General features: G+C 36.7%; 1 protein-coding gene across 1 annotated transcript in view; it reads right to left on the reverse strand.

The window, feature by feature from the left end:
• Positions 1-26,698, reverse strand: part of LOC132151826 (phosphatidylinositol 3-kinase regulatory subunit gamma-like) — a 166,748-nt gene that overhangs the window by 62,508 nt on the left and 77,542 nt on the right. The window contains exons 4-6 of the mRNA XM_059560229.1: positions 8,935-9,066; positions 4,293-4,494; positions 2,042-2,127 (exon numbers count right to left, since the gene is read on the reverse strand). Coding sequence (XP_059416212.1) covers positions 2,042-2,127; positions 4,293-4,494; positions 8,935-9,066 — 420 coding nt within the window. The remainder of the gene's footprint in view (positions 1-2,041; positions 2,128-4,292; positions 4,495-8,934; positions 9,067-26,698) is intronic.

The raw sequence follows: 26,698 nt of genomic DNA on the forward strand, positions 1-26,698 counted from the left end.
TGCCCAAGACTGTTATAAAAAGTAAAAAAAAATCCAGCCACAATTACTTTTATATTGAAAATAAGTCATTTTGTGTGTTTTTTTCCCCCAAATCAGTGAAATCATTTATGAACTTGGCAATTAAAGAGTTAAAATCTTGGATTTTTTAAAAACATTTGGTAGTTTTGATCAGGACTGAAGTTGATTAACAGATTTATGCAAAAAAAATTGAGAAAAAATATGAATCTGACACATTTTTACAGCAGTTTAATTGAGTGGATGTTTTCATCCCGAAATAACGAAAGGGTAGCGAATTTGAACAATACACAAGGGTTAAGCAGCAAAAGTTGTATGAACATGTATAAATTATAAGAATAAATAAATGCAAAATAAATGCAGCATTGGCGAGTATAAGGCATTTCTTTCATAAACATTCAAAAATCTTATCAACCTCAAACTTTTAAACACTAGTGTATATGACAGCCAGTCGAATTAGATCACTGAATAGGTTTAGGGGTAAATGTTTTTGACCACAACCATGTTTAAGTAAGGCTCAAGCTTGTCACCGATATATTTACCTCTAGTCTTGCTTTGGGGCTAAGGTTATGACCCCACAGGAGCAAGAGAAGGTCACACCAGGCCCCATAAATCTATGTATGTGTCCATGGGTGGTGCATTTATTAGCTCTAAGTTATAGTCTACCTCCCCCCAAACTGAGCCTCTGTGTCACAGACTGTGTTGACCAACGTTTCCAATTACATTTTCAAATGAATTTTGACAATCTTAAGTAATCACTGAATTCTATCTTCTATGAGTTCTATGAGTGTCAGGGAAATTGGGTACAAACAATAATATGTTCCATTACATTGTGAATTAAAATATTTGTCAGATTTGTTGTGAACCCATATGTTTATCCATGCTTGCTGGTTTACAAATCCAAAAAGGCTGTACTGCAAATTCTGAAATAAATGTACATCATTCATAATTACTCAGGTTTGATAAAAAAAGGGGGTTGCTTAAGGGTATCAAAATGGAAACCATAAATCCTCCACTGTATTTTATTGTGCTGAACTTATATAATTCACATTTAATGCACTTTATGACAAAAAGCTGAGGCTAATGTTAACCTCATAGGACTGTCTGGGACTCCAGACTATCTGCCGACATCTAATAGGCCTATATTCATTAATATTATGTTGCAGGAAGTTCAATGACTGAAACTCAATATTTGGATTCTTGGATTCAATGTTTGGAGTGTCAAGCTAGAAGATCCAAAACAACAAAGTTTCATCAAGTCTGAGTGGAGTAAAAAAGCTGCATCAATGCAAGTGCCTAATAGATACAAGTATTGTGAACTATTACTCATTATTCTAGCCCTCACAAGCTTACCACGAACACTTACTAAGTACTCATCAACCAATCACTTTTCTCAATCTCTCTCCCTTAAACACACACATTTAGGCCTACATCCACAGAAGACACTACTTTCACGTCTACTTCCAGAAATTTCCACCCTCAAAGACATAGAAGCATGACTTATTTGGACAAAATCTACCAGAAACAATTAATAGGTAATTAATATAATTCCCTGATGGAAAAAAAAACAAATAAAACACTAAACAAAACATCTAAAACTAGCCTAGGCTCGTTGGCTGGTCATAGCTGTACAGCAGGCTGGTTTTAGAGGGGTTTTGGCTACTCCTTTAGCTGGTCAGGACAGTCTTAGTTGGGAGGCTGGGAGACCAGTTAAAACAAATAGCTAAAACCAGCTTGACCGGGCTGGGAAACCAGCTAAGACCAGCCAACCATATTAGGCTGGTTTAAGCTATTTTTTTTAACACTGTTCTTGATACAGTAATTACCAAGTTAGCTATCCATATAAAAACACACTGGATTCTCAAAAACTAAAACCTGGGGTGATGCAATAAGCTTACAATCACTTAGTCCCAAAAGAAAGTTTTTAAAAATATACTGTACAAGGTATACAAATAAAAGATCATCCAAGACGACAAACCTATACTCAAGAAGATTAAGAAAATGAGAACCCCATTTGATGTCTTACCTGGAGCAGCTTGTATCTCCATTAGGCCTCCAACCATGATAAGTGCCTCGAGAATTTTCACATGATGTTCTGGGTTTACATCCGCACTGCAGAGAGAGATACATTTTAACATTAAGTATATACAGAAGTCACACCATGGTGAAAAGTGACGTTGAACCTAAACAAATGCTCTAATAACTGCAAGTCATGAAACATGGAATGTTTAGACAAAAAAATAAAAATGAGAAACTTACATTCACACACACACATGCACGCACACACGCACGCGCACACACACACACACACACACACAAACACACACACACACACACACACACACACAAACAAACAAACAAAACACAACAGGAACATACTCTATCACACACATACATAGGTCATGGACGTCTTGGGTTGCAGAGGCTGATCCACAGGTGAACTGAATGCTTTTTTACGGTCAAAACTTTTTTGAGGCGAATGTTCATTTGTTTATGCATTCAGCTGTAATTCAGGTCCTGTGATGCCTCAATAACCTCAGGTAGTGGAGTGAAGCTGATGACGAACAAGAAATGTCTGTTTAAGGCACAATGCATTCTCTCTCCCTCCTTGCCCTCTCTCTCTTTCTCGCTCTCTGCCTGAACTGCCCCACAGCCATAAGACAATTGACAAGCTGCTAAGAGCAGGGAAAGTCCCACAGGAGTCTCTTGGCAGAGGTAAAGGAAAGCAGCTCACAATCGAACAAAAGTGAGGTGACTTAATGGACTACAATGTGCTGACTGAGTTAGCAGTGACTCACTTGCATACTACTCTTTATTATGTGCACTAAAGTCCTTCATTCAGGAGGGCACTTTATAGAGGGTGTGATGTCATCATCTATTTAACTTTGATGAGATACAAATCTCTAAAATACCAAACTAGCTTAAAAAGTACTATGGTACATATTATGTGGACATTGATTATTAAAATGTAAAATAAATAAATAAAATACTAAATAAATATTTCTGATAATTATTAACCTGTGGGTAAAACAAAGTTTGCCTCTACATGGCGTGCCACTACAATCTCTTTTCCACAGTTTCCAAGAACCACGGGGATCACAATAATGATTCATTTAACCTGTGGCATAAGGAAAGTTTGTAAAAAATCTATTCCATAGTTAATAAAGGTGCAACAACAATATGATCATGTAGTATAGTCTGATACAGAGGTCTGTAATAATAGTCAGGTTACATAAATAGTAACATTTACTCCTGGTACTCTTCAAATGGCAAGTATAAGGGATTATAACATAGTCCAACACATTTTAATACGCATTCCCATCTGTTGTATGTTATGTGCTGTTCCTCTCAAGAGATTAAACTGTGGGCTGAGGGACAGATCAGGAATAACAGCTCCCTCATCTCTTTTCTCCACTTTAATTAAACTAGGGAAATAAAGATAGGCTACGACACATGTTCAACTGAGCTTTCTGCTGAAACAAAGAACATGCACTTTTACTCAGACCCAAGTTATAGGTATTTATTTAGTCATATAATTTGACACAATTAAGGTATCTTACACTCATACAAATAAAGGTTCTTTTATTCTGCACATACACTGAAAAATATTTACTTTAATAAATTTTCATTCACAAATAATTACAAAGAAATGTCAGGTAACAAATTGAATGAAAGAAAAAATGTAGAAAAGTAGAAAGATGTATAGCAAAATAGTATTTTCTTGTAAAATGTACTTCTTTTTTATTTTTATTTACAACTTTGATAAAAAAATTACAGTGCACACTATCGTTTTTTCTTTTTTTTTTTTTTTTTTTTTAGCAAGGATGCATTAAATTGAAAACTGACTTTTAAAAAAAAAGAAATTTACATGGTTACAAAAAATTCCTATTTCATATAAATACAGTTCTTTTGAACATTCTACTCTTCTGAGAAACCTTAAAAAATGTTTCACGTTTCCACAAAAATTTGAGCTGCACAACCATTTTCATCATTAATAATAATATCTCATGTAACACTGAAAACTGGACTTCTAGATGCTGAAAATAAAGTTTTGCCATCAAGGGAAAAAATTACATTTTAAAATATATTAAAATAGAAAAACAGTTGTCATAATTCGTAGCATTATTTCACAATGTTACTGTTTTAATTCATTTTTGATATAGGCTTGGTGAGTTTAAGAAACTTCAAAAACATCTTTCTGACTTTTAAATGGAAGTGCATCTTGAAGACTTGTTATGACTGTAGATTTCAGTTCACAAGAAGTTATTTTACAGTACCTGAAGTGGTTGTTTTTAAAGATTGCCTCGCTGTAGGCCAGAGCCAGAAGCCTGGGGCTTGCCTGAGCTGCTCCCCCACTTTTGGCCACCTTACTCAGGTGTCGGGTCAGATGAACCAGGAGCTGGTGGTTAGCCTGAGGGACACTGGGAGAGTCAAGGATTCTTTTCAGCTGCTGTCCACACTCCTCTATGCTTTGGGTTTCTTAAAGATAGATAGATAGATAGATAGATAGATAGATAGATAGAGAGAGAGAGAGAGAGAGAGAGAGAGAGAGAGAGAGAGAGAGAGAGAGAGAGAGAGAGAGAGAGAGAGAGAGAGAGAGAGAGAGAGACTATGTTATAAAGGGAATCAAATTGAGCTGATTACACCAAAAAAATACACACACAGCTCCAAGCCCTGATTGAATATCTTGATCTATGATGGGAAATGGAATCAGAAACAGAATAATTTACGTACAAAAATAAATTGGACACAAGCACTTCTACTATTACATATGGAAATATATGTGATTTGTGATTTAAACAAATTCTAAATAGAATACACTGATACTTTTGAATGATTGTCAATGGATAAGATGCATTTAGCAGCTGGATGATGCAGTACCGACATCTACCAGCAGGGAATAACAAGCTAAACATCCAACCTGTGGTTCTAATAATATAGGTGTAACTCATCTGAACTCACACAGGAGCATTGAACATTGGGGCACATTACAAAACCCATGACCTGGGACTGAAAAGTCAGCTCAGCAGGAGTTAAAGTGCTAGCCTAACATTGCCCTCGAGTCCATTGTCTATGAGCACCCACAAGGACAATGCAGTTATTGCAACAGCTTCCGACATATTGATGAGCTCCTTTGAGATGAGGTTTCCCACAGCAAAAAGGCCAACATCTGTGATTCAGGCTTATTTGAGCTAAAGTTTACCCTGGTGAGACAGCTAAGATATGAGCATTTCATCCCTAAGTCCCTTACACACAATGGATATTTGTCTTCATCAGCCAAAGGAACACAGATACAGTCCGGATATCAATGCCAGATATCATCCAGTCTGGAAAGTACAGAACAAGGGGGGGTTCTTTAGGAATTCAATGCTGATACCGCTGTTTATTCACAATGTATGCCTTGTAATATCTCTAGACACCATCATTTGACGAATAACTGCTACACAAACATGCTTTTCCACATGCAATCTTCAAGGATTTCAAAAATGAAGGAATTTAATTCATAGAGACATACAATGCCGACAATTATGATTGTACACTAAAAATCATACATTCATACATACACACACACATATATAAATACACACACACACATATAATAAATGTATTATAATATATGTTTAAATAAATAAAACAAACATGCATGAATTTATTTCATTGAGACAATAGTGCATGCAAAGTTGGCAATTATTCTATGCAAAAACAATATATTATTCATATTAAATATCTAATAAATGTATTATATAATACATTCTATTACAGTATATGTTAAAAAACACACACAAATTAAGGCCTTAAAAATATATTCAAAAATAATATTTATGAGACCTCAAACATGCTAAATTGTGTTTGTAAGCCAAATGTAGACATATATATATATATATATATATACATATATTATATTATATTATATTATATTATATTATATTATATTATATTATATTATATTATATTATATTATATTATATTATATTATATTATATTTTGTTATGTTTTTGTGTTGGTGGTTGAAAATAAATAAAATGTCATGCTACAAATCACAGTATTAACATACATTTCTTTTATAGTAAGTTTTCTTCATCCTTTGAGAAAATGTTTAACATATCTTCTAATTTCCCTTTCATTTTTGTTCATTTTAATGTTTCTAAATAATAGTCATATTTCTTGTCAGTGATGTCAGCTTGCAGACAGGCCATTCCTGCAATACACCTAGTAAATCTTACCTGTCACAACAACTTGATGTAAGTAAAGATTACTGCCTAAAAGCTGCTCTCACACCCCCCAACAAACACATTCCCTGCCAACCACATTTCCTGCATGAATTATGAGTATGAACAAAGCCATTAAGATGTTGGCTGGTTAAGGCACTTCTCCCGTAGTGCTTATAGAAGATAAGTGCTAATAGGTCAAAGGTTATGAGCAGTGGGTGGCAGGGTGTCGAATGATGAATGTCTGAAAATCTGCCGATCAGAAAATGGGTCAGAACTTTGACCTTGGCCTGAGACTCATTGACCATTGATAGAAGAGGGTTTCTATCCACACAATTAGAAACAAGTGCTATGCATACACTCAATAATACATGCACAGACACACACAGACACCCATGCCCCAGTCTGGAGCCGGACAGTCCCACCAACCGATGCCTCCTGGAGATTACTGATAGAGACTGACCCCTGTTCAATAAAGGCCAGAGTCATGGGCTGCAGGCCATGGCTGGGAACTTGGCCGAGTCCATCTGGACACAGCAAGACACAACCGGGGGAAGGGGAGTCCTATAGACGGCCAATCGCATTCCTGGAAAAGGGCATACTGGTTTCTGGCCAGCCAGATGGGCACCGGTGCTCGAGGCATGAGAGTTACCACTGAGTAATGCTCTTAAAATAAGACTTAGATGCTCAATGGGATTCAACTTCTCCCAGAAAAAGGACTTAATGCACTTTTCTTCTACTTAATAGAACTGTTATGGGTTAGGCAGCAAAAATGATTTGTCAGATTTATTTGTGTTATATTAAAGCTTGAAATTAATTACATTTTTATATCCTGCATCATAATACTCCTCATACATCAATAAAACTCCAGGAGTTTTAGATAATATGGTATATCTAAAAAAAAAAATAGTTTAAATTTATGTGTTGATTAAATTAAGCATTTCAAACAAAAGCATGCTTGATTTCACAGTTAAATGGATTTAATCCAGGCAAGAGGGAGGTAGAGTTTGGCATTGTTAAGGGCACCACATGACAAAGGGACTTTCCAGGAAAGCTTATTTGCCATAATAGCCCATTGATTCTTTGAACGGTTTGTGCACAAATGCTGGATATGCCATATGGCAAATCCTGTAGTGACTTTGCACTTGAAGACTCATTGGAACAATACAAAATGTATTATAACCCCAAGTACATTATAGTGAGTCATTGCCTTGATTTCTGTTCACTGCATCTCAAAACTAATATAAGTTCCATTCTTCGAAAATGTAATATTAATTTAAGTACAGTATTTGGCGCTTGCCAAATTCCGCTGTGTAAATAGCAAATCTGTCATGGCACGAGCGCAACTGGCTCTTAAAGGGAATGGAAGATGAGACTCTGATTGCTTTATTGCACGTTACGCCCAAAAAACACCCATTACTCATTAAGAGAATTGGGACAACCTCTTTAGACCATGCGCCCGGGTGCGCCAACTGTTTTTCGGTCGTTAAAATAGCTAAAGTGGATTTGGACACGCCCTGAGTGCACCTGCGCCGTGCATTTTACATTTTGCGTTTAGATCATTAAAATAGGGCCCCTAAAATTAATGTAAGTAAATAAATAAATAAATGCTAAAACTGCTGAAATTTATCTTAGTACAGTATGTATTTTTGTCATTTTCAATAAAAATACCTAAATGCCTTCAAAACAATATACATTTAGCTGAGATTTGAAAATTATATATATTACATAGAAGGTTCATGCCTACAACATAAAAACCTATAGAAAATAATTTTTTTTAAAAAGAAATATTCTCAGAAAACCACACTTTTTTTTGCATCTTAAGCAAAGTTTAGATATTTTAAAGAGGAAAATTAGCATGTTTAGCATTTGTATATCCTTAAATACTATTCAACCATTATATTTAAAGATACAAATTGTCTCAAGGCCTCAAGAATTTTCAGGCATGAGAAACATGATGCGGCAATACTCAGTGTGGATGCTTACATAATTCAGTTTGTCCTTACAAAGTCAGGCAACACTTACAAGCAACCAGGCATGTCTAAAAGATGGGGCAGACTCCGTGTATGCTTGCTTCACTTTCAGTGGGTGTAATGCAGAGCTAGGTCAGAGAGAGAGATGGTGTGAACCTACCCTTCGGCATAGTAGCGCCCCCACTAATATACACATACACACACACACACTCTCTGCCTCTTTCTATAACACTACTTTCGTTCTTGGCCTTTGTCAGGCCTCTTCTGCAAACTGACCATTATGACGATGAGAATAAACATACTCACCCATTTTAGTTGTGCATTTTAAGCTTGGAGAATTTAAACACTTAAATTCTGACATCATTTACCCACTCGTATGTAGTTTCAAGCCTTTATAACTTGAAGAAGTGTACTGGATGATAATATTAAAGAATGGAGACTGAGGTTTTCAAGCGCCAAAAATGAGTAAAAAAGCTTCAAAAAGCATATATATATATATTTTTACTTTTCTCTATTTAAAATTTACTTCCATCACAGTCTTTTACAGAATTAGTTCATTAGAAATATAGTTCAGCACAGCCTAATTAAGAAACAAACCCAATGAACACTGATCCATTTCTCAAGAGATTATCAGTGAATCTTGACTTCCTCACTTAAAGCAACTGCATGATTTGAGAAATATAACGTAAAATGATGTTCTTTGAGTGTTTTGTGCTGGTCTCCAGCAGACAGCTTACCTTGAGCAGTGTAGACCAGCTCGCTGTACACTACAGCTGGTATGAGCAGACAGGGCAAGTCCTGAATGTAACTCTTAAGTGTATCAGCCAATGTGGACAATTCATATTGCTCAAAGTCCACTGCTGCTGGGTCTGAGAGAGAAAGAGAAAGAGAGAAAGAGAAAGAGAAAGAGAAAGAGAAAGAGAGAAAGAGAGAGAGAGAGAGAGAGAGAGAGAGGAGAAAGAGAGAGTATGGTTAATTATAGGCATCCAGAGTGCTCTCTACATTATTTACCCTTCCAAACCATGTGCCCTTGGCAAAACCCTAACAATTCACTTATAGTGGTGGTCAGATCCCCTGACCATTCCTGCACTCTCTGGGGACAATGATCCAGTCACAAGCTTAACAAAGAGAGTAAATTTAAGTGGAAGTCTCCCAGTCAATAACTCAAAGCCTCAGATAATGGCAGCTTGGAAGACTGCAATTATACAGTAGTAATTTTAAAAGGCCCTTCATTGTGCTAAAATTATAATGGCATATTGATGTATTGGAAAAGTGTAAAAGGCGCTGACAGAGCTCTCACTTATTTCAGATCAGAGGAAATAAATGGGTAGTCTAGGTAAAGTAAGTACAGGATTTTAACAGAAAAAGTGGAAGAAAAAATGAAATAAAAATAAACTGCTACATATCCAGCTACCACATTATGATTACTATTATGATTTTTTTGTTTGTTTGTTTTTCCTTAGTTTTACTTATTTAAATGATTCTCTTTCTGTTCTCATTGTCATATATGTACAGTATGTTTGTACCAAGAGCTCCTAAAAACCCACAACAAATTCCTTGTGTGAATAAAACTCATTCTGATTCTGATCACTGATACCAACACTAGTGATATCTCAAGGAAATTGTTTTCCCCCCTAATTTTTAACTATTGACTATAGCTATTCAACATTACAGTATAAATGAGACAAAAAAACAACCACAAGTGTTGCAGTTCATCACCTAAACAGGATATAATGTTCTAATATTATAACTATATAAAAACATTAAACAAAATAAGATATCACTATTGTAATTACACTGTTTCAATTTAATAATAAATGTAATAACAGTATTCATGACGTTCCAGGAAATCCCTTATATGGACAAAGGCATCCAGCTGTAAAATGCAGATTAAAATGTTTTACCTGATGAAACATAAATACAATAAACATACGATTGTGTCAAAATGTGGTTTATCTGTGTTCTTCGAGCCATTTTGGGAATTTTTTAAAGAATAAAGTATCTATAATGCAATGTTAATTGACTTAGCCTTCTATCACTGTATAGAATCAAAGACCACATAATCCTTAATGGGACTTTGGTAGAATACTATAAAAGTATGATTTCTGCCTCATTCTCTGATATGAAACCACAACAGATCACAGAAGGAAGTTATTTCAAACACTTGACTGATGTTATTAAGTGAATTATAAAACAAATCATTAAATGTTTTCTTTGTTTGACAACAGGTTTTTAAACAGCTGTCACACATTGCAAAACTGTATTGCACTCATGCTACGTAATGTATTCATTACACAGACCGATTTTTACGTCTGCCACACTCTGCAGCCCTGTAAGGTAAGGTAATGTATTACAGACAACATTTTCCATTTTCAAAAAGATCAGGGGATTTTGACAAAACTTTAAGAGATTAGCAATTGAGATTAACAATGGAGTTGCCCAGTTGAACACCAACAGGAAAGCTCTGAAACAGAAAGAGGTCAGGTGTCATTTAAAAACCTGAGGAGGTGCTTGAAGCCATTCACCTCTCGTCACCTCTTTAATTCATCACTGCTTTCTAACATCTTATGCCATTTTAGTATCAGAAAAGTGACTGATCTCTATGGCTAAATTGTAATTGCATTGATCGTTCCTCTGACTAACTGAAAAATAGTTTCCCTGTGATCAGTTTCTGGTGAAATCAAAAACCAGTTAAGCTTTGCTGATGACCACCTTTCTCTCCAAATGTGATTAGTTTGTTGACTTGTCATTATGTCTGCTTCCAATGCAAAGCTTCAAGATATTCTGGGTATTCCAGATGAACCAGATAAGTATAAAAAAACTGATAGAGAGGGACTGACAATGACAGCAGCTGATATCATAGACCATAAATTACCCGATAAGACCATATCGCAGCAACAGAAAAATAAATAAATAAATACGTGTTGAACATTAAATATAAATAATTTATTTGTTGATAGTCTTTTTTCTTGAACATACTTTGGTGCAGTATACAATGATGATAATGATTTTCCAATTTTTAGCAATTGAAAACAAAACTTAGGACAGAAAACACAGCAATATTTTAGATATTCACTGTTTATAGGTCACTAATAACAGGCAATGGGGGGGGGGGGGGGGGGGGTCTTGAGACAGATTTTATTAAAAGTTAAACTTTTAACTTAAGCATTGCAAAATATGTGAAATTCATGAATAATACACTACAAAAATTGCCAAGCCAGCACAATGATCTGTGTATGGCATGTTTACATAGAAAAACAATGGAAAAAGAGTAACAGTAGGCAAAACCTAACAATTTCATCAGAAACTTTCAAATGACTGGCTGAACCATTTGTCTCACCATCATATTGATTGCACTTCAGAAAATGTATCAAGCCTCTGAAGAAATGGTGTTCTTCTACATTAAACTCATGTGGCTAACAAACTGTGCTGAGCTAATATCAGGTTAGATAATGCAATATTTTCCAAATCCCAAGTCCCCCTATCACAGAGGAATAGTCATGTGAGACTACCACCTATTGTTCACAGTTTCTCAATGAATACCATTTATTGGTTGTGATGTTCACCCCGAGCTTCAACACGTATTTCTTATTTTTCGAATCACCCTCCCAGTGGATGCCCATCTGCCGATCTTTAATTTCTCACTGACCAGTGGCCCAAATCGATTGTTTCCCTCTGCTTGACTTGATCCATATATTGTTGGAGTGTGCTTTTAAATGCCCAGCATGTAAAGTGTCTAATCCACTACAAACAGATTTGTTTAGGTCATCAAGAACCTTTTGCCTCATCCCTATCTTTCCAACAGCCCTCATGTTCATCCATTTACATGCCTATCAATTAAACTCACTGTCAAATTCAGCCCTCCATTCTGTCTCGCCTAAAACTATTGATCCACCAGACCTTTGTTTATTGTACCTAGCACCTTCTGTTGGTCATTCGGACACATAATCATCAATGATCATTTGGGCTTTACCCCACTCTCCACAGTAACCCTATAGTAGGTGCTTAAAATGTGGTAAGAGACGTCACATAATAGCCTGAAATAATAATAGCCTGAAAACCTTCAGACTGGTTTTGGAGGTTAGTGCTGTAAGTTAAAAGCATTGAAACGAGTCATCACCATGATCCTTTGGGTAAAGGTCACCACTAGCTCTGGATAAAGCTGCCTCAGCTGGTCATTATCTGCTGTTAAAATTTTACAGATGGCTTAGTCCCTGTGGTAGCGCTGACCTACAAATCTCGCACAGACTGTGGAGGAAAGTAAAGGTGTGAATTATAGTGGTTCAAAAATCTGTAATTCAACTTCATACGGTTGAATTAAATTGCCTAGGAAATGTAACCTTGTTTTCCTCAAGTCTTATGTAGCGTTGTTTCATTTATCTTATTGTGTAGTCAGAAGCATACCTGTCAACATTTGGGCCCAAAATACAGGATGATAGTGGGATAGAATGGTAAAATACAGGAGAATCCCCATAAAATGGTGCGGAAAATGTGGATAGGTGAGACAGTGGGGATTTTTCTGCCTAAGGGAATTAGATTCAGCATAATTCCATTTGCCACATTATCTCATCTTTCACTCAGCTGCGCCATGCAGGCAACCCAACTCATTCAGTGGTAAAAGCTGTGACTGGGTTGCATAAAAAAGGAACAGTTATTAAAAAGTCATGGGCTTTTACATCCAAAAGCAACCCCTAAGTATATTAACTCCATGGAGAATAGAGATGTAATTAGTCTGTGTTTACTCTTTAGGTCTTAACAAATCCTTTTAGTCAGGGGAAATCTATATATATATATTTTTTTTTTGGTTGTTGTTGTTGTTTTTTGTTTGGCCTGTTGTAAATAACACTAGCTGCGTTTACATGGACACTACTAATCCGATCGTAAACAAGTGTAACGTGTAAACACTTGATCGGATTGAAAACTGAAACTGGAATGTACTGCGCATGCGCAGTGACATAGAAATAGCGTAATGACGTAAGACACGCAAAACAAACTATTCTTCCCGGCAAATAAGGTGTCATAAGTATTCGGTCATTATAAAACTCCCCTTTCACTCAGCGTTTGTGAAGTGAAGCAGGACAACATTCCACCAGAGTCTTTGTTTAAGACTCTCAGCAACAAACGACTGGTTTTATATATAGATATATAGAGGTATATAAATGTATTTTTTTTAAAGTAAGCAGCACTGCACAACAGTTCATGTGCTGGTCGTCGCCTAATCAGAACCCGAATGAGATAAATATCACGTGTGCTTTTTAAAACAGTATGAGATAACACCGGAAAACTCTATATATTAATGCAGTGTGCGCATGTCAAAAGAGTAAATCCGATCAGAAGTTTGTGACATATAAACGCGCATATCAACCCGATCACTTTATTTCGCATTCATGTAAACACTACGTTCAGATTCGTCAATCAGAATGAATTAATTCCAAAGGGAAGCAAAACGTGTCCATGTGAGACGTCTGCTGACATTCATTTGAGAAAGGCAAATACAACTTTGAGCTGGACTGCTAATCTGATTCAGACACTTTGCAAAGATATGTAAAGTTCTGAAACTATTTCTAATATCATATTTAAAAAAAGTCTCTAAATATACCTCAGGCATTGCCAGCTTTATATCAAAGATAACAAAACTCAAGTAAGTTTTAAGTTGGATGGGTCAAACAAAACAAAAAACAAAAATTATTAAATTTTAATATTTTTTTTTTATAACCATAACTTAGTGCAACAGTTGCTCACTGGCTTACCAAATCTTTTTGTAATATCTCAGTGATTTCTACGGTATAAAGGTACAATGAACTCACTTGGAAAAGGCACAACATAAATAAAACTACTTTTTCTTAATAACACCAAATGTGTGGCTTCACTGCCTTACATCTAAGAGAAACAAGGTTTTCAGAGAAAGTAATCAGATTTCTCACAGTGGGAATCACTGTCAGTGTGTGTATGCATACAGAATGTTTGACTTGGTGCCGCATTGTGATTTTATTTTTGAAGCTCTCACACCATGACAGAAAGGGATCTTGGAATTTTCCTATTTTCTTTTTCTCCCCACTTGACTCACTTGCATTTTCACCCACACATCAAAGTGTTTCCTGCATGGCTTAGACACCATACTGTGATCTCCTCATATGAACCAACATTTTTCAAACTGTGATCATGAATACCAAAAGGCAGTTAATTCTGCTATTGTCACCATATCATTCAGTTTAGGCTTGCTTTCCTTTTGCACCATTTCCATTCATTGAGTTAACTGTGTCATTATGTTCAGGTGTGGGCCATTGATTTGCCTTGTCTGCTTGTGTATTCAAGTTGCTGTCAGGTCTTGATGATGTTATGTGTGTTGCAAGCCTTCTCTCTGTTTGGATTTATCTTCTGTGGATTTATTAAGAATGCCTATCATCATCATTGTGTTCGTGTGAGTTCATCAAAACAGAAGTGAGATAGAAGACCCGACCCAGAAGTAATACACCTTATACTGTAGTTATATTTAGTGTTTCTCTGGGGGTTTTTTTTATGCCTTGAGCATGGAACTCAGTCCCTTGAGGATTTCCTGTTTCTAGCCCATCTCTTCCACTACCTGAACACCACCACCAAGGAGCAGATGTCTTGGGAGGGACCTTGAGGGAGCTTCATTGACTACGTGGAGTGGGTGCTGGTATCCTCCAGATCATCGCTGATGACGACACCAGCCCCACTCTTAGCCCGATGCCCAGCCAGAAACCCTCCTGCTGCAAGGAGTGACAGCATGAGCCCATCGCAAACAAAGAGCCTGCTTTGCCATGAAGTTTGAGCCCACGCCAAGTGGAGCAATAGAGCTGTACACCACCCCCGAAGCTGAGCTAGCTGTGTCTCACCAGAGCCCCTTTCACACTGCACGTCAGACCCGGCAAATTGCCGGAACATTGCCGGGTCACCTTCAGTTTGAAAGCAAGCACGTCCTGGGATTGATTCCGGGACTGATCCGGGGTCGGGGACCTAGTAACATTGCCGGGTTCAGTCCCGGAATGAGTGCTGTGTGAAGAAAAAACAGATCTAATGTTGTGTCGTAGTGATGACTCACGTTATCGTGCAACTCTTTTACCAGGGGTTTTGAAGGAAGATCAACGTTCGCGATGAAAAAATATGTGCAAACTGTAATGAAGCAGAGATCAGTTAGTTCCTCGCTTTCCGCGCTTACGCTGAGGTCGTTTGCTAGCTTCAGTGAAAGTATAACATACCTAACGTTTTCGACTTGTACATGTCACGTGTCGTTACGGGATCTTTACGGGTTGTGTGTGAAAGCACGCACATATTCCGGGTAATCACTGGCGGTGTGAAAGTGCAAAATCTAGCGACCCGGGAACGATTGCTGGGACACAGTACCCGTGTATTTGCCAGGAATTGCAGTGTGAAAGGGGCTCAGGTGTGCAAGCCGGCTGCCTCATTCATCACCATTGGGGCTCTTGTGGAGAACAAGGGAATGGAAGAATGGAGAACCGCACAACACCCCGCAAATGAAAGTGAGTGTTTACTGGACTTGAACAGTGTTTTTCAGTTTTGAGAGTTAGAAACTTTGCTTCCCCTAAGCCTGCCTAATTCTGTACATCTGTCTGATTCGCTGGTTCCGCCTAGCCTCCCTCATCCACCTCCAAGCTGCTATAAGACACTTTATATTTTTGTTTGGATTTTGTGCATATCTTCATTCTCCTCTTCATTCTCCTCTGCTATTCCTGCTGTCTTCATCCCCTGTCAGACCCTCTGTGTCACCTCCTTCCTCATTTGCTTCAGCTCGCCCTCTAGATCGCCACCTCATCATCTACATCTCGGGGAATCATTTCTACGGCTCCGTCAAGGCTGCCTGGATCCTTGGCATTGCTCCACCTCCTCAGCTCTATGTCTACTACTGTCTAGGAAATCACCTGCCTGTCCCTGTTCAAGGCCATTAATTGGATCATACCACCTTCACCACCCTCGACTTTTTGTTCGATACCTCTCCTGGACTCTCATCCTCCACTTGAGCCTCCTCCATTCATCTGCCAGCGTGAGGTCACAGCTTTTCAGGAGGGGGTGCAATGTCACCATATCATTCAATTTTTCCTTTGGCACCATTTCCGTTCATTGAATTAATTGTGTCCTTCTATTCAGAAGTGTGTCATTAATAAGCCTTGTCTGCTTGTGTTTTTATACTGGTCTTTTTCTATTCATTGTCTAGTCTAGTCAATGTTGCATGCCTTCTCTCTGTTTGGATTTACATTCTGTGGATTTATTAAAGACTGCCCATCATCATCATGTTTGTATGGGTTAGTGTGATATCTGTATTATCCATGTCCATTTTAGTGATCCAGATAAGATCTAGTTCTAGAAACCATAGTAATAATTAGGCCCACAACGGTCATGCACAAAATTATAAACACCTTCCCCATCTCTTTGCATGTTATTACATACATTGATTAAATTTTCTGCCACCAATGAGACTGCAGAACTTAAAGGTTTAGTTAATACAACAGAATATATTCTGAAATGTTTAGATGTTTTTTTTTTTCATACTGAAAGCCAATTGGGTTCAATGTTGTTTGTACCCCAACATACAACAAAACAACTTCAACAGATTTCTAAGAGTTCCCTTCAACAATTTTTTTAAATTTAAATTCCATTAAATTCCATTTCCCACCCAAATATCAATGCACAAAACACAAAATAGTCCATCGTTTTTGCCTAGGGCTACTAATAAAACACTCTCAGAAGTGATATCTCCCACTCCTTTATATTCATGACACTTTTCCAGAATTACACACACTAGGTGCCAATCTGGAGTGGAAAAGTATGGAACAGAATGCCTGACCCTGTCCAGGACACTTTTTGGCTTCACATGTGCACACAAAGCCACGCAAACACTCTCACACCCCATTACAGCATTCTGTGGGTCAATCCACAAATTCATGTTCTACTAAGCCTACCTTAACCCTTAGTGTTTCTCTTTGGTCCATGTTCTGTGTTTACCCGACACTACCCTTGAACCCTCGCTTTAAATTATCTGTCGCCTCCTCTATCTTCCTGTCATCAGCCACTCTGAAGCAACACCAGAGTCCCAAAGGCTTTTGTTTATGATATTTATAGGTGCAAACAGAGAAAGGCATTCAGACATTGGGCTCACAGATGACATGCATAAGGGCATTTAAGGCCCATTTGAATGGAGAATACTGAAACCCCAAAGGGTCAGTTGGCCTCACAGTTAATTTCAGGTGGTGGACCATTTTATATTATATATAATACATTTTTCAGACATTTGTAACCAAAGTCTCTTATGTTACATAAAAAAGAATACATTTCATCAGTGCATGCATCTGGCAAAAGAACTCATGACCTTGGTGTAATAGTGAGTATGATCTACACATTTCTACACACTACAGTATGATCTAAACACTTAAAAACAAAGCATGTATATTACCTTTAAATTTTAAGCCTATACTATATCACGTTTACCTTTTTCTTCATTTTACAGATTGCTGTTTCATGCTTATTTTATTGAAATGATCTAAACTGATATTTTCATAAATTACCTAGACTGCTACTATTTTATGGCAGACAAATGTTCATAAATGTTTACTAAATCATATATTAAGTTTATAAATCAATTCAATTTAATTCAAGTTCATTTCTATAACACCTTTTAAAATACTTATTGTTACAAAACAACTTTACAGAACGTGATCAATCAGTTAACTTATTAAATGTTGCTGATTTTTGTCAGTTATGATTTTTTTTAACTTTATAAAATTGTATGTATTTATATAATTATTTCTCTCTCTCTCTTTTGTAGTGAACTGGAATCCTTCACAGACTACATTTTGAGAACCTTAGATGCATTTAAAACTTGGTCTTTGTACCTCCTCTGTTGCTCTCTTTTGACACTCTTTCCTTCCAGTGTTTTGTGAATGGCTATATGTGCTTTTGTGTGACTCTGGGAGATGTGTGCTGGCTGTTTTCATGCTACGGCAATAGTGTGCTATGTTATCGTAAGCTTTTATGCTGTGTGTTCGTCGTTATGTTGGAGTGATGAAGAGGGCTGTACCAGTAAGGCACAACCTTTAGGAACAGGGGAGGGGAAAATAGCTTCAAAGATGACAACCCTCATTCCTGTGTGGCCGCAAGACCCATTGTGGATCCGGCCTGTGGGGCCATGTTCCTCCTAAAACTGAACTCAATCACCACCTCCATTGTTCTGTGACCTGACTCACAGACACCATAATATCTGGATGTCATGGGTGTAAAAATGCTATGAAATGTGGAATGATGCCCATAAATGTTAACATCTGGCATTATGATTCTATCAACTGAGAGTGACAGCTTCAGTCAGTATAAAGGATAATTTGTACATGTGTTTCATGAAGACAATGTTGTTCCGTAGAACACAAAAGGAGATCTTTAATGGGATGCCCAAACTGCTTTTTACAATACAAGGAAAACTGGGCTTTCATGGTTAAATATATATATATATATATATATATATATATATATATATATATATATATATATATATATATATATATATATATATATATATATATATATATATATACGGTATATATATATATATATTAGGTGTGTAACGGTATGTGTATTCATACCGGACCATTTCGGTACAGGGCTTTCGGTACGGTGCACGTGTGTACCGAATGACCGAATGCAATATTTTGTATGCGGAACATAGGTACATTTTCGTGTTTCCAAACGAACATATTAAGTGGCGGAAGTCTCAGCATCAGCGCAAAACCCAAATCCCACACTGACTGCGTGGCGTGAGCATGGCGTTTCTGCTGCGTGTCAGTTGCGTGACGGCTGCTTCGCGTTTTCTGTCTTTACACACCAGAATCGTGCCTGACACGGCGCTGGCGCACTGCTGCTACTGTAGGTGACATAGAGGGAAGCCACCAACAGACCAGGAACTTGTCTTCACGACAACAATATCTATATTTCATGTTGAGCATAAATATGAAGCCTACTGATAAAGGACACCATCAACAGTATTGACGGCAAAATAGACTATGTTTGACAGGTGCAATATGCCAGTGCGTCACTGGCCTAAGGTTTTCAAAAGGCATCACGCGAGTGTGAACATCACTACAACTAGGAAAAAAACGATTGTAATTCAAACGCAGCTCCCGTCGGCATTTAAACAGACTTTTGCTCTTAATTCCGATCGGTCCAACGCAATAACGAAATCTGAGCAGTTCTAAAAACTGAAACGGTTGATGCTGCACTTTACACTTTGGAAAAGTTATATATATTTTTTAAATATGAGCAGGCCTACAAGCTGGTAATGGTAATGGTAAATTGGTAATGCTGGACTGTAATCATAGTTATTTATTTATATTTTTCATTATATTTTATTATATGATATTGGTTTGAGACAGAGTATTTTATTTAGTGGAGAACTTTGCAGAAGTATTTTATTTCTTATTCTTTTTTTATTTTATATATATTTTATTAAAAAGTATTTAAAAAAAGTGTAAACAAATTGTTAAAAAAAAGTTTATAGTAATGAACAACCTGCAGTTTAAGGTTTGCATTTCTTTCCCTTACTGTACCGAAAATGAACCAAACCGTGACTTTAAAACCGAGGTACGTACCGAACCGGGATTTTTGCTTACCGTTACACCCCTATTATATATATATATATATATATATATATATATATATAATAAAAAAGTGATAAATGCTGCATATTCTGAAGCCTTGTGATATCTTTTATTTTTTAATTTTTTTAAGAACCTACTAAAATTTTTGTTATTTAAAATATAGTGTTCAAAATGTTGCTTTATATCCACTTACAGCACATTTACATTATATGGAAAAGTGCAATTTGTACATTCTTCAATGAAAACATGGTAACACTTACCTAAGTTTTCCCTGAACAAACTCCTAATTTGCTGCTTATTAATAGTTAGTAGGTAGTTGTTAAATTTAGGTATGGTGTGGATTAAGGGATCTAAAATAGTCATGCAGAATAAGGCATGCATATGTGCTTTCTTTTTTTTTTGAACAATGTATTTATTGTTTTGATTTAAGACAGGTAACAGAAAAAGAAACAATTTTCCATTTCGTCACAGTCATTTCCCACCCCAACAAAAGAACACATCGCTCTCTTCTCCCAATTAGAAGTACACAAAGGTCTCAGTCAAACCTCCATCTAAGTCCAAAACAATTTTTGCAAGGTACCCCAAAAAAAAATACATTACTGTACTTTAAACACATAAGTTACATTTCTCAACAAAACACTCTTAAAAGAAAGAGAAAAAAAAAAAAAAAAAAAAAAAAAAAAAAAAAACAAGAGAAAAAAATCAAATAGAAAAACACTAATACATTACCCCACCTGTAATAACTGACCAATATTGTTATTGTTAATGTAGTAATTAAACGGCTTCCATATTTCTTCATGTACATCCATTTTGTTTTTGATAAAATATGTTATTTTTTCCAGAGCCATACACTGTGCCATGGCATTAATCCAAGCTCCTACAACTGGTGGATCAGACCTTTTCCAGCTTAGAGCTATCATTCTTTTAGCTTGTAAAATAGAAAAATCTATCAGTTTACGCTGCTGAGGATTTAATTTAAGGCTCTTTGGATATAAATGTAGCAAAATCATTTTTGCATCTAGAGGAATATTCAAAGACAAAATTATCTTTGTAATATTAATCACTTCCACCCAAAATTCTTTAATAATGTTGCACTCCCAAACACAATGCACAAATGATCCCTGAGCCTCTCTGCATTTGAAGCATGTATCAGGGATATTTGCATTAAACCTATTCAGTTTGACTGGAGTTATGTAAGTCTGCATCAACCAGTTATATTGAAGTAGTTTTAAGCTAACATTACCTGACTGTTTCTGAGAGTTTTTACAGATTTGTCTCCATTCATCCTCTGATATATCCTCATTCAGTTCCGCCTTCCATAATTCAAGTTTCGAGGTTGTTGATTCATTGGACCCTGATGCAAGCCAGTTATAAAAAACTGATATTAATCCCTTATTATTGCATTTCTTGGTAATTAATTCCTCCAAAGAAGAAATTACTGGTAAGTTTAATGATTGGTTCTGCATAGAAAGAACAAAACTCCTTATTTGTAAGTATTTAAAGAAATGTTTTCTTGGAATATTATATTTAGTAGATATCTGCTCAAATGACATCAACTTTCCCTCCTCAAAAAGATCACTAATTTTGCTTAATCCTTTCTCAGCCCACACCCGGAATCCTGAATCCTTCGTTCCTGGTTTGAATAATGTGTTGCCCCAAATGGGGCTAAACTGGGATAAAGAGTTATCTATTTTCATGTACTCTCTAACTTCATACCATATTCTAATCATGTTAACAACAATGGGGTGCGTGGTGACTGTTTTCAATTGTTTAAACTTATCTGAGTATATATACAGGTTTAATGGCAGCGCAAACCCATATGACTCCATATCCACCCAGGCTGGTTTATTTCCAGAGGAGAAATAAAACATGATTGTTCTTAATTGTGCAGCTAAATAGTACCAGTACAGGTTGGGACATTTTAACCCCCCAGTGTCAAATGGAAGATAAAGAAGAGAGAGACGAACTCGAGGGCATTTTTTGTTCCAAATAAATTTCCTGAATAATGAGTTAATCTTCGAGAACGTTCCAGCTGGTGGCGCCAGGGGAATATTTTGGAATAAATACAAGAATTTAGGCAAAATATTCATCTTCAATATATTTATCCTTCCTATCAATGAAATTGGTAAAGATAACCATCTATCTAGATCTTTAGATGTTGATTCCATTATAGCATTATAATTTGTAGATATTATATTTTCTAATTGGGGAACAATTTTGATACCTAAATATGTAAAGCTTGGTGATATTTTCAAAGTAAATAAATGTGATGTATTTGGACAGTTATCTTTATTAAGCAGCATTAACGATGATTTTGATGTGTTCACTTTATATCCCGATATATTTCCGAAGTGATTGATCAGATCTAAAAGTGCTGGTAGAGAGGCGTTTAGTTGTTTTAGGAATAGCACTACATCGTCAGCAAATAAAGCTATTTTATGTTCCTTGCCTCCCATTGTAATCCCATGTATGTGATTGCTAGACCTTACAGCTATTGCTAGCGGTTCGATAGCCAAAATGAATAAAAGTGGGGACAATGGTGAGCCTTGAGGGCAACCTCTTGTAATATTAAATGGCTCAGAAATCACTTCATTAGTTAAAACTTCAGCCACTGGGTTGGAATGTAATAATTTGATCCAATGTAAAAAGGAGCTTCCAAATCCGAATTTTTCAATGACGTCAAATAGATACGCCCATTCGATTCTATCGAAAGCCTTCTCCGCATCGAGCGAAAGAAGAGCAGTATCCTTTTCATTTTTTTGGCTATGTAGAATATTTAAAACCCGTCTTACGTTATGAAGTCCCTGTCTGTTCTTAATGAACCCACTTTGATCGTCACCCACAATGCTCGGAAGCACAGTCTCTAACCTTTTTGCCAGGACTTTACATATTATTTTGGTATCGGTATTAATTAGGCTTATAGGTCGCATATTACCACATTTTGAGTTCGGTTTTCCTGGTTTTGGTAAAAGAATGATCAAAGCCTCCCTCATAGAAGTAGGAAGACGAGCACTATTATAACATTCTATATACATATCATGGAGTGGCCCAACCAATTTATCACTAAAATATTTATATAGGTCAATGGGAAGGCCATCAGGTCCTGCTGTTTTACCACCCTTTAATGTATTTATAGCCTTCATAATTTCAGCTGCACTAAGCTCACCATCTAATTTAATTTTTAGTTCCTCCGATATTTTAGGGATGTTGAGATTATCAATAAACGTAGAGTGGGCATCGGTCATGGCTTTATATTCAGAACAATATAGCTTTTCGTAGAAATTTCTAAACGCTTTATTAATTTCCATCGGATCTACAGTCATATTTCCATTTTCATCCTCAATACTAGTAATTGATCTTTCTGATTCCTGTTGTTTTATACGCCAAGCAAGAAGTCTGCCTGGTTTTTCTCCCTGATCGTAAAATTGCTGCTTTAATCTTAATAAATTGGCCGCTGCCTTTTCATGTGTTCTTTCATTATATTGGGTTCTTAACAATAGTAATTCTTTTAACACATTATCAGTATTTTGGCCTGTTTGTAAACTTTTTTCCTCAAGTAAGCGAATTTTTGTTTCAAGTGTTTTCATTTCCTCCTGTTTCTCTCTTGTCTTCCTACTCGTATAGCTTATAATTTGTCCTCGTATAAAGGCCTTAAAGGCTTCCCATCTGATTATAGCTGAAGTTTGGGTGGTATTATGTTCAAAATAGTAATCAATTTGTTCCCCTAAGAACTCAAGAAGTCTTTTATCTTGCATCCAATGTATTTGAAATCTCCATTTAGTACGATTTTGGGTAAGCTTTGGTTCAACGTATGTCAAAGATACAAGAGCGTGATCTGATATTAGAATACTACTGTATTGACAGTTTCTGATACATGAAATTAGTTCAGCTGAAATCAGAAAGTAATCTATTCTTGAGTATCCTTTAGAGATACTCGACCAACATGAATATTCCCTTTTTATTGGGTTTTGAGCCCTCCATATATCCACCAGGTTGAGTTCCTTTATAAAATGTTGTAAAACTTTCCTAGACCTTACATGAGTGTTATCGATACCAGATGACCGGTCCTTACTGGGCTGCAATACACAATTGAAATCACCTGCCACAATGTGTTTTCCAGGCAATGTGGAGACCCTCAAAAATAGATCATTATAAAAATCTGCGTTATCATCGTTAGGTCCATATACATTAACCAGATTAATCCTCGTTGATAGAATATAGCCCTGTACAATCAAAAATCTACCTTTGGGGTCTTTAGTTATTTTATCAATACGTAAAGGAATAGACTTATGTATCATAATTATAACCCCTCTGGAATTAGAATAGTAAGCTGAAGACAGTACTTGACCTGGCCATCTTCGTTTAATTTTGATTATCTCATGATCTAGCATGTGTGTTTCTTGCAGGAACACAATTTTGGCTCTAAGCTGTTTTATTCTACCCATTACTTGTTTTATTTTAGTAAGTTTACGTAGGCCTCTGCAATTCCAAGATACACATTCAACCAAAACGTCTGTCATTTGTTATGTCATGGATAACATAAAGAGAGGTAAATTACCATAGTGTAAGAATAGCAATAAAAACCTATAAAGGGTACCATTTTGGATAAAACCCAAAAAGAAAAGGAAAAGAGCGTCCCACCCAAACCCCAGGCCTGCTTCACTAGAACATACAGGCTCCCCCAAACCCCTAAATAACTTCCCTCCATTATCGGGAATAGGTCCACACAGTACTGAGGAACTATTCTTCTGTAAGCCAAAACTCAGCTCAATTGCTTGTCTATGTACACAAATAATCCAGATAGGCTAGTTTAGTTATCAACTGAAAATAAAATGTGCGCCAAATTACATGCACGTATTTTCAGCTCTCACTTAAGAATCACCTAATTTCACTTTTAAAAGAAACCAAAAGAAGACAAATAATAAAAAATAAAAATAAGGGGAAAATTTTTTTATAATATATATATTGTATATATATATGTATATATAGCTGTAGACAAAACTTATTAATACTTTATACTAGTATTTTAAGGAGCAGGACTATAAGTGATATGATGTCAAATTTCCAGCAGAAGGCCTTACATACCTCATAGTTTCCAGCAGCCACAGAGAGATTGTAAGTTTAATTATAGTTCTCATCAAGACACACTTAATTAGTCATTCTCAGTCACTCACTGGTTCCAGTTTTTTTATGTACTTGTTCACGTCCGCTGGTGTATTGAAGATGACAGTGCGGTCATCGTTGGTCAACAGTAGCCGTGCAGGGTATATTACCCGGTGTTTGTCCATACCGAGTTCCCGTAGCCGCTTTCTCACGCCGTCGTAGCTCCTCTGTTGCTTATACACCTCCGTTGGCAGGTCAGGAAGAAATCTTATTTTGTTGTTTTGGTACATCACCTCTTTCTGTATCCGCGCCGCTTTCAAGATGTTTTCTCTGTCCTTGTAGTTTAAACACTTGATGATGATGGTTCTCGGATACGTGGTGGAACTTTGGCTCGCTGTTATCCGGTGCGCTCTCTCCAAGACCGGTGTCGTTATCTTCAGAGTATCCGCTAACCACTTTTCCATAAAGGAGCAGGTATCATTGCCTTCTACTTTCTCGGGTATGCCCAGTACACGCAGGTTGTTACGTCTACTCCTCCCTTCTAAGTCTTCCACTTTGTTATTGAGGTGTTTTGTCTTGCTCTCAAGTTTTTCGATAGTTTCTTTCAGGGTTTGTATCTCGTCTTCTGCCGTAGATATCCGCATTTCGGCTTCCACGATACGGCCGCTACATTCTTTAATGTCCGTTTGGACATTTCTTATTTCCGTCAGTACTCCGTCCATTTTTGTATTAAAGTCTTGTTTGAATGAAGTTATGGCCAACATGAGGTCCTTTGTTGAGGGATTATCCATGTTTATGACTTGTTCGACGTCCGCGGAAACGTCCACGTGTGCCTGCTCCGGTGAGCACGGCTCCCCTTCAGCTAGCACCTGGCCTGCTTCCTCACAGCTCTCCATCGTTTTCTTCTCCTTAGCCGCTTTTTTTGGCATGTTTGATGTAGTTTACTCTTACGCTTGCACTTTTTGTCTCTTTATATAACCTCTCTCTGGAATATTATGCAGGATTTATTGAAAAGCAGTTGAGCACGAGGAAAGCACGTCTGCTCACCTTGCCACCATAACCGGAAGTCGCATATGTGCTTTCTAAGTCCTAATGGTAATACTTTATAGTTAACATTAGTTAATGCATTAGTTAACATGAACTTACAATGAAAAACGCATCTGTTCAACATTAATTAATCTTTGTTCGTGTTTACTTATTTGTATACTAATGTGTTAATAATAATAATAATACATTTTATTTATAATGCGCTTTTCTCAAACCCAAAGCGCGTACAGTAAAATATACCGAAATAACAAAAGGAATAAAAACAATTTAATAAAAAGCAGCCTTGAACAAATGTGTCTTAATCAACCCTTTGAATTGTCCCAACGTAGGCGCATTTTTGATTGTAGAAGGAAGTAAATTCCATAGCTTGGGGGATCACGTTAGTACTGTGGAGCAATCCCATGTAGTGCCTTGTATGTTAAAATAAGAATTTTAAAATCAATTCTTTCCTTTACGGGAAGCCAGTGCAACTGTGAAAGGACAGGTGTAATGTGCTCACGAGGAGATGTACGAGTGAGCACACGAGCAGCAGAATTCTGAATGTACTGTAACCTGTTTAGTGATTTTACTGGAAGGCCAGAGAACAGGGCATTACAATAGTCTAGCCTAGTTTTGATAAAGGCATGTACAAGCCTTTCTGTGACAGAAAAAGAGAGAAACTTTCTAAGTCGAGCAATGTTTCTCAAATGGTAAAAAGCAATTTTAGAGACCTTTTTTATATGTGCTT

This window comes from Carassius carassius, chromosome 10 (assembly GCF_963082965.1).
Source record: "Carassius carassius chromosome 10, fCarCar2.1, whole genome shotgun sequence".
Lineage (NCBI taxonomy): Eukaryota > Metazoa > Chordata > Actinopteri > Cypriniformes > Cyprinidae > Carassius > Carassius carassius.